The sequence below is a fragment of the Lycorma delicatula genome, chromosome 3 (assembly GCF_047948215.1).
Source record: "Lycorma delicatula isolate Av1 chromosome 3, ASM4794821v1, whole genome shotgun sequence".
NCBI classification, from domain to species: domain Eukaryota; kingdom Metazoa; phylum Arthropoda; class Insecta; order Hemiptera; family Fulgoridae; genus Lycorma; species Lycorma delicatula.
In genome coordinates this window covers 11,739,028-11,753,197 of record NC_134457.1, presented here as the reverse complement: position 1 = coordinate 11,753,197, position 14,170 = coordinate 11,739,028, and the positions used below count along the sequence as shown (strand labels likewise).

Sequence of the window (14,170 nt, the reverse complement as noted above, 5' to 3'; positions counted from 1 at the left end):
TCCTAGGAGATAGAATACAAAAAATAATGTTTTACATTGCCTAAATAATAACACTTAAATCTAAATATATACAGCAAAGTGTACATTAATATTAATGTTTATGGATTTATTCAACTGAAGCAGGCAAAATTTAACTGGTAAAGACACTATTAGCTTTTTGGTGTACATCTCAGAATCATAATTACTTACTTTACTTAGATAATAATTATCATTTACACCTAAAGACTAATTTTCATGGGCACAAGACCAAATGATCTCCTATATCTCGCTGAAATCCTTAACTCCAGATCCGAATTCTCTAGAAAGAGTTAATGTAATTTATAAACATACTTTGTAAGAAAACTTGAAATTACTCTTAATTCAGAATTACTTTGGTCACAGAATATTTTGGTATGGAATTATTACAATAATTACGTATTATTTGAAATTACTACTAAAATAACACAAAGCAAACTGAACAGGTTCAAATAAAATTGATATTAATATGTACAAGAGATCCATGTCACTTGAAGTCAACATAGACAAATTTAATACACACTAATACATAACAAACATACAAATGGATAACTTAAAAAAAAAAACTAAAATAAAAAATACATCATTTCACAAACAATAATTTTGAGAAAAAGGCCATAAATTAAAAGTATCTGGACAGAAATTTGGTATTCAGAACAATAACCATTACAGAACAAAACAAAACATTATACAGAATTATCAAACATAATTCTCCATGGAAAATACAGACTGAACTACTCAGTCTGAACAATGTTCTACATAATTTAAAATGGATGCAGTTTCAGACTTACAAACGCTCTATAGCAATATAGGTCTAGATTTGTCGATCATCTGATAGATACATATCCTTAACTCACATCCATGCCAAAAACCTTGATATGCTATCCATACACAAAAAGAACCATGTCTTAAGATACATTCAGACATTGTAGAATAAGTGCACACATACCAATAATAAACTAAATTAACTTATACTGTTTAATTAACATTAGTACATAACACAATTATATTATATACTAGTACAACATATTTTTTTTTGGCCATATTCTAAATACATATTTGCTTAATTCAAAACTGTAAACAATGATATCAAGGAAAGAATAACAGCATGTCACTAAAAATGGCTTAAAGAGCAACTGAAAACATTATGTTTAAAAATTTATACTTTTAAATTTGTGGCAATTGCTTTACAATATTTTTAAATTGCAATACTTTCTCTGTGGCAATTTCTTCCCTGAAATGGTGATGGTGGAAACAAAGTAACATCTTGCTAAAAACCAGAGTTCTTCTTTTCCTGCCAATTTTATTGTACAGAGCAGAAATGTGGACACTATGTAAGACAGATCTTAGCAAACTTGAAGTGTTACAAATGTGATGGCTATGCCAGATCATTGAATCTCACTTCGCGATTACATCTGAAATGAGGATATCCGCCATCTCTGCGAACAACAGCCAGCAATTGAGAAACAGATTCAAAAATGAAGTCTGTGATGGTTTGACCATATCAGCAGAATGAGTGGAAACCGACTACCGTACAAACTCCTCTGGCATGTATGACCCACCCATTGGAGACTCCAACGAACAGCTTCAAAGAAAACATGGATCAAGCAGACTGATGATGATATAAAAAACCGTAGGCTAACCTTCAATGAGGCCAGGACAACAGCCATGGATTACCATGCATGAAAGCGTCTTGTTAATGAAATCAGACAACCACTGGGACCCACAGCAGCGCATCCGGGCTTAGGAGTTGATCCAATCCAAATGCCAGCTAGGGATTAAGAAGAACAGAAGAAGATACTTTTAAATAATTTTCATAACTGATTATTATGGACAAAAACAGCAAATAAACAACTTTGAATAATTTAGAAAACCTGCAATCTTGAATGACCTTCACTACAGTTAACTGTTTCCAAGCTTCCACCAGTGGTTTTTGGATATCTTATTTCAATATTATAAATTCTACCTGTCCTACCAATTTCAAATTCCTCTTTTTCTAGGAAGTAGACTAGACAGATTTTCTTTAATAACTTAAAATCTTTTGATTAGCTGATGGAATTAGATGGCTGCCTTCACTTGAATGGCAATCCAACAAATAAACTTTGTTATTTTTATTGTGCAACTCCCAAATCACAATACAGAGTTCCAGAAGAAAATCACAACTTCTTTAATGGATAATAATTTATACATAAATACCCATTTATTTGTTTGTTCGTTCTCCTTAAAATTTGGCTATTTTAATATCAAATTACATTTTACCAACTAAAACCAAAACTGTCATTTTTAAAGTTAAACATCTCAACAATATACATAAGGTAATAATAGTTAACAATTAACATCAGGTACACAGACTGCCATAAAATGCAGCCTGAGACAGCCAACCAAAATAATAAGGAAAAAGATAATTTATTTTTTATATTCACTTCCAAAATATACATTTATCAAGATAAACCTAATAGTGATTTATTAAGATATAACATGCTTCATCTCATTCAGCCAACTACTCTACGAGTGGAATTTTATCTCCGTAATATAATTTGTAATTCTTTCCTAACATAACATGATTTTATAGGAACAGAAATAACTGATAGAAAAATGTTGAGATATGTCACAAAATACACCACATAATTTTAATCATACCATTAAAAACCACATTTGATAATTTTATACACTCATACTCAGTTTGAGTACAAATTTATGTTTAATTTATTTAAATTAAATAGTTGTGGTCATTGAAAAGAATAAAGATACACATAAAATTTGATACTACTTTTGAATTTCATTGAGGACAACAGATATGCATACCTTAAAGAAAACAACTTTACAACTACATTATACAGAATAATAATAATATAAAAAAAAGAATTTTTTTTGTTTTTTAATTTTCAAAGTTAGATTCTAATTAACCCCAATAATTATAGTTAAACTGAAAGAGGGCAATCTAGACAGATTAAAAAGGGCAAACTTTTCTTTTGAAGAAAATTAAATTTATATTTGCTTACCTGGCTTCAGTACTAAGATGTTCATCTCCAGTGCAGGTATAATTTGTTACATATACATAAGGTAACAACAATGAACAATTAACATCAGGTATACAGACTGCCATAAAATGTGGCCTGAGACGGCCAACCAAATATTTTGCAATATTAACGGTCAACTGAGATAATCCAGCACCTAACAGATACATTCCACCTAAATCATAACAGCTAGCAGCAAGACGCATACCTACAGTGCGCCATGAATCTCTTGGTGTGCTTGATTCAAATAAACGTATGCCTTCACATAGTACTACCTGTAAAAATGCATACAATACAAAATTATAAATTACTTTAAATAGTCAAGCAAATGCCTATTTTTTTTTTTTACAAACAACTGATAACAAACAGATAAAAATAAATATAAATCTTCTCTTAAAAATTATTTTAGAAAGAATAAAAAAACTTGCCTTCACAAGGCAAGTTGTGAAGGCAAGGGTTTATTTAGTTACTAGTTATCTATTTATTATTAGTTATTCTAATGCTTACTTTTACTTGTTGGGACAATTAAACCTGGAGTAGAATCAAAAAGCATAAAAGAACAATTCCATGAGAAACAGTCTAATTTCTTTATATTATAGAAGCACTATAATACAGTGCTTTAGTTTACTTTTTTGATAGGCGTGCTGGTATGAAAACATCACATACTATAACAATATCAGTAAAATGCATTAACTGATAAATTGAACACGTCACAAAAATTCACATGAAATTAAATACCATTTAAGTTTAGAATAAAAAAAAAACACTGATTAACATCAATTAATCCGATCTGGGGGCCTGGATAAGACAGCTAACTCCCTCTCTTATATCCTGATGATTCTACTGCTCTGAAAATACCACAAAAGTCAAACAATATTTATTTAGTCAGATAAATTAATCGTGTATTATTGCCTAGAATTATCTTTGAAGTATTAACTTAACCAAAAACTTTTTATTTTATAATTTAGCAGCTTTCAAACATTGCTTTTTGTTCTTACACCTTAATTGTCCAACCAAAGAAAGTAGTACATAATGTTCAGGATGTCATTAAAGAAAAAAATTGTTCTCAACTCAGGAACAAACCAGCCTGGTAATAAGGTAAAAGTAAATAAAGAGAACACACAGAAGTCTCAATCAAACTTCAAGCAGGTCAAAATTAATCAAAATTAATTCAGGGAAACCAGAAAAACAATGAGGTAATGACTCAAGGAAAAGAGAATGTAATAAAATCAGTTGCAGAGCCTCCAAAAGAGAGGATGAACATTTTTGCTGCCCCAAACATTTTGTTGGGAAGTGCATCAAGTATGAACTTGGATGCAATACTCCCCAACCAGATGGAAGAAGAAAACATCTCCAAGGTCTCAGACACCCTATCTTCAGACATGGAGGCTGCCAGGAGAATGGAAAAAAGTTCAAAAAAGATTGGCCTACAGGAAAACCTTGGTGATAAATCTTATGTTGTAAAATAGTGTGTAAATGAGTCGATCTTGCAGTGTAACATCAATGGATGTTTGTTGAATGTAAGTTGCAGCTATTAATTACAGAATTACATCCTTTATGCGTCTGCTTATAATACACGTTTAAGGAATATTGATACTTTGAGACTAAAAGGGTACAACATAGATATTTAATCAAGCGCCTAATCAGAGATCAAGAGCAGTTGAAATCATTTTAGCAACTCGTTGTACCTTTGAAGAAATTCATTTATGCAATGATTTACAAGTGGTAGCTATACGCATACACTGCCCAGTCAACATAACCTTATATGTGTTCCTCTCTACAAAAGGCTGGAAATTATTTGCATAATTTAATAGAACAATTGCCTGTTCCTGTTATCTTTGTGAGGGTTTCAATGCTCATAACCCCCTTTAGAGATCTTTTTGGACTCTGGGGACAGAATAATTGAAGGCTTTCTAACAAATTCAAATTTGGTATGCCGGGATTGGTTCTTCATGGTTTGTTAAATTTAAAAAATGCAAGCATAGTGCCAAAAGAACAATCTTAACTGAAAAAACAACCGCCTAATAAAAATATATCTTCTCAATAACAGGACAGATCATTCTGGCAGAGGAATGGAACAAAGAAATAGCAGTATTTGGTAGATCATCCTACAATCAGGTTAACTCTATTAAGGATGGAGAAAAGCTTCTTGATTCGCCTTTTGACATAGCTGAGAAATTTGCGAGTCACTATGAAGCGAGACAAAAAATTACGATTGTGCTGATGATTCACAAGCTGCAACTGAAAATGCTATATCACTTCACAATCAGAATTATTTGTGTTATAATGAAGAGTTTACTGAAGAAGAATTTAATTACGCTCTGAGACAAACAGCTAATAACTCTTGTTTGCATATTGGTCTCTGATCTTCTGCTAACGTGTAGGATGAAGTGAGTCTAGTGTCGGCTGCTCTAAGTCTTGTAATTGCAATTTCATCTTGACACATTAGAGCATTTCTTGTTTTAGTGGAAAATGGGGTACTCTTAATGGATTTAAGCTTCGTTCTAAGTGCACTCCATCTTATCCATTCCTTTCTTGACCTGTGTGACATAATTTTTAAAGCAATCTAGTCTGACTAAAGTAATACTGACTTATTTGCTGCTTGTTTGATTGCACTATCATCTGCTTAAATTCCTGGAATACTGTCATGGCAGGGTGTCTACATGAAGATTCACTGTTTCTCCTTGTCTTTGAGATTCTTAATCACTGTTAAGATATATTGAACAAGTGCATCACATGTGAACCCATTCCTTAATGCAGTGATTGCAGTTAAGGAATCGGAACAGAGAAGCACACTCTCCTCACTGTAATGTGACACAAAGCTAAGAGCTTGCTGAATAGCGTATAACTTTGCTGTATAGATACTAGCTACTTTGGATAGGTCCAAAAAATTGGAATTTGTTTGGTCTTCAACCCATTGGTGATTATATGGGTGTGGTCTTTATATTTGGACATCAATCACAAAAAAAACATTTTGAATATAATGTCTGGTAATCCCTCTTCTGTCTTCTTTTTTAAGTTGTTACACCCCTCCACTGTTGCCATTAGCCACAATGGGAGCTTCTCTTTTTAAAATTTATAGGATTTCTAGTAAATCAATACTATGGTTCCCTCAGATTTCCAATTTTCCAGCAGGTATGGAAAAGATGGGTCTTTTCCAATACTGCTCAGCCAAACAATGTTAATAGAAGAAAACTAACTAAGTTTATATGTCTTGGGAAAGCCAAGAAATGAGCTGCATATCTTAGAAATATATTTTTCCTTCTATAATCCAATGATATAAATTCAGCTTCTGACAATATACTGTCAGGAAGGCAAACCTGATTCCTGTATTATCGTTCACGTCTAGTTTCTTTAGGCGAGACTTTTTGGCAGAGCCATACGCTACTGATCTGCAGTCTATTCCACATTGTATCAATGCTTTGTAAAGTCTCAGCAATACGTCTTTATCAGAGCCCCAACTCAAGTTTAACAGATATGAGGTACGATAACATTTAGGGCTTTCTGAGACTTTGTTATGTGTGGCCTCCATGATAGGTATCTATCCAAAATGATACCTAAGAAACAAACTGTTTCTTTATATTCAATAATACTATTATTCAATGTCAAAACTGGGCTTCTATAAGCCGATCTTTTCCTAGCGCACACAACTGTAATTTCAGTTGAAAACCGGAATCCATTCATGTTTGTTACTTCGAAGAGTGTTAACAGCCATCTACAGCTTGTATTTGATCACTGCAGTTTGACTGTTGGCTTAGAAAATTGCAAGATCATCCACATACAAACTTTTTCCAATGTCGAATAAAACAGTGTAATAAGCTTGTTCACTGCAATTGCGAACAAGGTTTCGCTAAGCGGCAATCCTTGGGGTACGCTATTTCCCAAATTCCTGAGCAATGAATATTGGTTTGCAATTCTGATGTAAAAATGTCTTTCGTCCAAATAACTTTAATGATACTTGGAATTCTTCCTCTTATTTTTCAATAGTGTAACTGTTTTTAAGATGCCGTATTTCCAAGTCATATCAAAAGCTTTTTCTAAATACAAAAAGACGGTAACACAGTATTTATTAGTCAGAAAACTATTTAATGTTGCATTTTCAATATTAATCATCTGTTCTGTAGTAGAATGAAACTTTCCATACCCCGTCTAATGGGGTGAAATCCATTCTTCTTTTTTAAGCACTCATGTGAGTTGGTAATTTATCATATGCTCTAAACTTTTTCCTATTTACACGTAAGTAAGATGAGACGGCAGCTCTGCGGTTCCATAGGATTTTCCCTTTTTTTAGAATACGATTTATAATTGCTTTTTTTCATAATTGTGAAATCAAAATCAGAAATTCAAATTTGATTAGAGTTGTTTCATTATGCCATTGACAAATATGATCGTCCCTTGGATAATCACAATTAAATTTTCTATGGAACAAATGTTGAACTGTTACTAAGAATTCACATTTAGCAAACTGCAGAATACAGAAGGCTTTTTATTCAAGAGTCACCATCTTTGCTAGTGGCACTGTCAAGCGGAATGATAGGGAGTCAATATATGACCATATCCACAACTAAAACTGACCATTTTTTTCTATGATTCTAGCCATAAATCAACATGAACACCTTCCTAATCCAAGAGATATAACAAATTAGAACCCCAATTTTTTTTTGTTTATCTTGTATAATACATAAATATAATTATATAATATCTAGGATCCAAACTTGGAACATTTTCTACCTGCCCAGCAGAATTTCCCTTTCCTTAGATTAAAAAGTACACATGTAAATCATTGTTTCAAAACATAAGTTACTATGTTATTTATTATGCAATAAGACCAATCTTTGATACCACAGTCAGTTTGTCATGATTCTGATGCATGTAAAGCACCTGAAGAACAAAACACACTATTTTGAGGTGCTTTTTCTGAAAGTAATGATGTACACCACACAGCCAGTCTGTAAAGTGAACATAGAGAGAGAGTGTCATTTATAATCTGAATATCAACTGCATTACAGTGGACTCGTGTTGATTTGCAACTATATATTTGGCTCAATGAAGAAAGTAACAAGAAACCTCATTTTCCTTACCAAGCCTGGCATGGGAGGTATATTATTTATAACGGATATCATTTTTTTTTCAGAAAGACTGGTGATTCATATCAGATGGCCTATAACCATTATGGTTATGCATTTACCATACATACATACGTGCACTGTAATTTGAAGCGTTACAACTCTAAGTTACTTAAAGAATTATGAAGTTTGAAAATCCTCAATTGAAAGTTCTGATTTTTTTAAAATCTACTTCTTTATTTCAAAGTAATTGGTATGACAAATTTTAACTAGAAAGAAAATCTCTGTGGCACACACACTTAAGAGGACATAAGAGATGAAATATCTTCATACATGAAGTACAATGACTTTTCAGTATTACTCTACAATTACTCTTTCATTATAAGGAGATTATTAAATCAGAATTAAGAATAACAAACAATATTGGTTTGAACATATACAATTTGCAGAGAATATTATACATGGTATAAGGCTTCAAACAATTTAACAAAAAATAATGCAAACCAGATGAAAAAAAAAATGAATCTTTAAATCAAGATATCAGCGACAGAAAGGAAATAAAAAGTATAAAGATTATTCATTTATTTAGTCATTCATCATTCAGTAACAGTTAATAAAAAGGTAAGGTCATGGCACTGACTGATAGTATAAATGACTACTTCCTTTAGTTATTTATACATTTATCATTTATTAAGGCTGCCCTATTCCCATTACCTCCTACTCAAATGAAATCCATTACACACATCATAAAAGTACAATAAATCATTATTTTATTTGTATTATTTGACAAGAAATGTTTTATATATTTGTTAGATGTTTATTTGGTATATTATAGTAATGTTTATTGAGGTTGGCAATATTGATTTGACTTAAATGAAGTTGTGCGTTTCTTCTCTCTGTGAGTTATGTAAAATTTGCCGGGCAGAAAGCAGTGTTTAAAGCTGAATTATATATTATTTAAAAGAGAAAGTATTGCAAGTCATTCTACTGTTGTATTTTATAATTTTTTTATTGTTAAATAATGAAAAAAAAACATAAGTACTTTTTCACTTTTGCTTGAAACCAAATTGATACCAAAAATTATGAGTAAAATGATGTAATAGTTAAAATTACATAATAAATCAATGGATCTGGAAGCCTTGAACAATTAATAGATTGCAAGCACTTCTTCAGTTGATTAAAATATTTGTTTAATAAGAAACTGTTCAACAAGAAAATAACAGATATGTTAATGATAAACTCTTTATCTTGAATTCGTTATTAATAGGAATGTTTGCTCTCTTTCTCTCTCTATCTTGATCGGATTATAGTTTGCATTGACTTTGAAATAATAGAATTATTTTTTATCATTTACTTTAAATTTTTGTTCATAAATTTATTTATTTATTTTGACTTTCATTTATTTTTGTTTTTCTTAATTTTATTTACACAGTTTTTCTTTTTCCATTTTCCTCCACCCACTATTTATTTATAATACTTGAATATTACTGTAAGTGAAGGATTTATTGTATTTATTATTAGTTTTTTTTTTTTTTAATGTATAAATAATAAATCCTGTTGTGCCCTTATGTGTTACTTGTTTAAGCTATATGCCTATGCCTATCAGGGAATACTTTACATCAAACAAATCTGCAAAGAAGAGGGAAAAGGCTTACAGTTCACCCAAATCACTTCAGCAATTTGCTGAACACACAAGAAAATCATGGTTCCTGTATCTAATATGTCAGATCCTATGGTTGCAGAAACGTCAAAACTCTTAGATGAAAAGCTGACAGCTTTAGCTACAAAAAATGATATTACACAGTTAGGAACTCTAGTTAAAATGCTAACTGAAGATAATGAATCATTTAAAATGGATGTTAGCGAGTTGAAAGCAGAAAATGTAAAAATTAAAGCAAAATTGACTGAAAATCAATTACATCGTAATATCGTACTTGTGATCTAACAGCAGTAATCTAATAGCCTATTTTTGTATCTTAAAAACCTGATCTGACTTTTTGAGGGAGTGTCAAGAGATGACATTATACTTTATATAAGAATATGTAAAGGCAAGAAAAGTATTTAATATTAAAATTGGAATTTCAGGCAATGAGCGTGCTGATAGTGCGGTAAAAGAGGCATGTTTCCAGCCTTCTTTCACTAATCGCATTGTTTTTGAAGATTGTTTTCTTGTCTGCTTCCTGAAGAGGGTGATTTGTAATGAAGGGCAAAGTAAATGGAATGCTACCATCAACAGTAAACTTTGCCCAATTAAGAACACTGTGCCACCATGACACAAGAATAACCATCGAGAGGATGTTAATTGCCATTTGCGAATAGAGCACACTGAACTCACTCATGGACATCTCATGAATCAGAGTGATGCAATCATCTAGCATACGCCAAATGGCAAAAATGTATGAAACATATTATAGTAATAATCAAATATTTGAATACAGATGCATGGCTTTAAGAAATACTAAGACATTGGATAACATCATCATGTTTTTCCCTAAACTACTTCATATGTAAGTAATTTATATTTTCAGTGAAATGAACCTGTTTGTGTTCACTGCAACTGCCAACTAACGTACACTACATCCTATTGGACCTATATCTGTTATGAGGCATTGAGTCGGAAATTTAAATTAGTAGCTAACATCAAAAATATTTTGATGTCATTATTTCTTAAGACTATGCATCTATATTCAAATATTTAATAATTATTTTATTGTTTTATTATGTGTTTTAGATGATATTGTATGTTTTGATTGATAGTTTTATTTATTTATTTATGTCACATGACATATGCCAAATGGTAATTTTTTTTTTTAATTTAGATTTTTATTACTGTATTTCATTGTGGTTTGTATTTCACCTTCAGCATGTGGTATTGGCACTTTGAATCTATGCTGAACTGTGCGAGGAATATTTTTTCGTTGTGATATTGCACGTTTAAATTGTTAATTTTATATGTGTACTGTTATTTAATTTTTAAGTTTGATATTGTTCATGTAAATAGTTTATTATAGTAATACTATAATCAGACTCTGATAACAACACTTCATTGTGTGTCCAAGAAAAACTTATCATAATAAAACACCCCGAAATTTGCTTTGTGGGTAACAGAAATACTATTGTTATCATTATTGGGAATTCTACCCACATGATCAACAATGTGTTACGTATACCTGATAAGCTCAATCCAATGGTTTTATTAATATTTAAAGTAACAATCCATCCAGTGAATAATTTTTTGACTTGTTATTGTACAATCTTCAATTCAATTTAAATTATTATCCTTAGATATAAATAGTTGTATTATCTGCAAAAAGTGCTAAAATAAATGGGTCAAGATTTTGAGGCAATCATTAATAAACATTAAAAAACCAAGGAACTGAGAAATACTTCTCTGAAGCATTTTGCATTCTACATCTGGAAGTGAGGATCTAAATTTTTCATGTGTACTCTTATCAAAGATGAAATTTCAACTACTTATTGATGGTTAGTAAGTTATGATTTTAACCGACTGTAAACAGTTACTGTTATATTGTAAACAACACGATATATGGTACTTCTTTGACACCATAGCTACAAAATTTTTCCACCAGTAAAAAATGTGGAACTAAATCAAACTCTTTACTGAGATTGCAAAAAATTGAAAATGTAATCTTTTTATTTACAGAATTTAAAATATTTTCCAAAAACTGGAAATTGACTGTCTCAGTAGTTAATTTTTAACCAAACATTATGCTGAAAGTTTTTTAGTATGATACTTGTACTTTTCAAGAAAACTTAAAAGTCAATCTTTTATAATCTTTTCTAATACTTTGGAAAATATAGGCAAAAACAAAACTGGTCTATTATTTTTTTAATTAAGTGGTGTATATTTCTTAAGGAGAGGAATAAAAACAGAAGTCTTAAGGCAGCTTCTAGAGAATACTCTGATCCTGAATGATTCATTAATTAAATGCATCAGGGGATAGAAACAGCATCTATAACTTCTTTTAAAATATTAGCACAAATTTCATCAATAGCCAGATTTATATTTACTTTTATATACATATTCAGCGTAAAAAAAATAACAATTGTTCTACAACAATAGTGCAACAGTTGTATGATAGTAATATAATAGATTATATGTTGCCAACAAATAATTTTACAATCCAATCATTTAGTATAACCTAGCTTTAAAATACATTGTTACAGAACTCTTAAATGCCATAAATAAAAAAAACTTCAAAAATACATACAACAATGATAGGTATTGACAAAGCAACAGTGGCTAGCAATCCATTGCTTACAGTTGATTCATGGTATGGGTAAAAAATTGATGAATCTCCACAGAAAAATCCTCTTTTATATGGTTTTGCAATAAATTCAAAAACTAAAAGAGTCAATCCAACTGAAACAAAAAAAAAATTTCAATTAATTTGAATAAAAGGTTGACAGTTTTTTATAGAACAAAGTTTTTAAGTAATCCTTTTAATTCTATTCCAAATAAGCTGACAACACAGTTGTATCACTTTTCCGTCATGTGGTTAAAGCCTCATTCCAGGAAAGTCCTACAATTGTGGGTTGTTTCTGATGCATGGCTTACACACACAACCTAATTTAAAATATTTATTATTTTATTTAAATATGTGTTTTCATTTATTTAATTCAGTGATTCTAATAACTAAAGGGCACGAGCATACTGTATTTAATTCGCACAGGTGTGGCGGTGATGGTTGTCACTAACTAAACTAATTTAATTTCACAACTTACATAGAACAAATTTCGTTTTTACAGTCGGCAGACTGGTGTAGCTGTGAAGCTTAACACACCAGGTACTGAGTCAATTGGAAGACTGAGTTCGAGACCCATCCAGACAGAGTTACTTTTTTACACTTTAAATATTATTAATTTATTTAATCCTTCTGCTTACCTTGTGACACTATTTTATGATATCACAACATAGAAGATGATGTCACTGTACACTGCTACCAACTTTTGAAAATTAACTAAAGTAAAAAAGTAATTAATATTTAAAGTGTAAAAAATAATTTGGTTGGCAACCCTGTGGAATTTAAAATTTCCCAGTAAAAGAGAATGGGGAAAATGGAAAGTCTAAGATGGGGACTGCAAAACTAATGCTCTTTATGGTGACAGGGGGTACTATTGACGCATTATGCCCACTTAGCCACTGGTTTAGAGTATTTTTTTGCAAATATTGTTATATTTTAATTGTTAACAAATGTGCCCAAGAAAAATATGACCTTAATTAGGCGAAATCACGAGATACTGTGGGAGACCTTGCTCTACAGCCTCACCTCCTTGACCTTTTAAATTGAAAATTTAATGGCATCAATTCCACATATACAGACGTAATCTGATCAAGTTTGATCAAAATTGGTCTACTAGTTCTGGAGATATAAGGTGTAAGACTCTGAACACACACAACTACATATGAACATCTGGAAAATTTCCATCCAGTTATTCGGATTTTTGATTCCTAAGGTGTCAAAATGTTCAAGACCCGGTGAAAACCGCATATTTCCAAACTGGACCGATTACAATACTTTCCCTTCTAGAGCTATAGCGCTATCTACATGGGAAAGTAAAATTACTTTAAAATCAAATGACCTTGAAAGATACATCATGAATATTATTGTTTTCAATTATTACATTTTTTAAATTTTTCGTAGATAAGGCTTATTAAAACAAATGGGTAAAATTTTTTCTACACTCTTCATACAAGCTGCTACAAGATCATTAATGAAACTAACAACTGAAAGATAACAAATAACTAATAAACTGAAAGAGAACTTAAATTCAAAGAAAAAATATAAACAATTTTATTTATTTATTTGCCTTTTTAAAGTAATTAAATAGATGAGTATATTTCTAGCAGTTTATTTATTTAGCAGAGTTTAATTCCTTACCGAGAAAAATTAGTATATGTAATTTACTGCTTCTTGATAGAAAACCAAAATTATATATTAATTTGATGCTTCATACTATCTGTCCTGATCTTTCTTAGTGCTGTGATACAAATAAATTATTTAAGGCAAAAGTAGCACTAGCCAAAGTTGCTTTCTCAGAATCAGCCCT

The 14,170-nt window shown here is 30.9% G+C and overlaps 1 protein-coding gene across 1 annotated transcript in view; it reads right to left on the bottom strand.

Moving 5' to 3' along the window:
* Positions 1-14,170, bottom strand: part of LOC142321375 (putative phosphatidate phosphatase) — a 153,176-nt gene that overhangs the window by 17,101 nt on the left and 121,905 nt on the right. Inside the window, exons 2-3 of the mRNA XM_075359407.1 lie at positions 12,331-12,482; positions 3,018-3,307 (exon numbers count right to left, since the gene is read on the bottom strand). Of these exons, the coding sequence (XP_075215522.1) occupies positions 3,018-3,307; positions 12,331-12,482 (442 nt within the window). The remainder of the gene's footprint in view (positions 1-3,017; positions 3,308-12,330; positions 12,483-14,170) is intronic.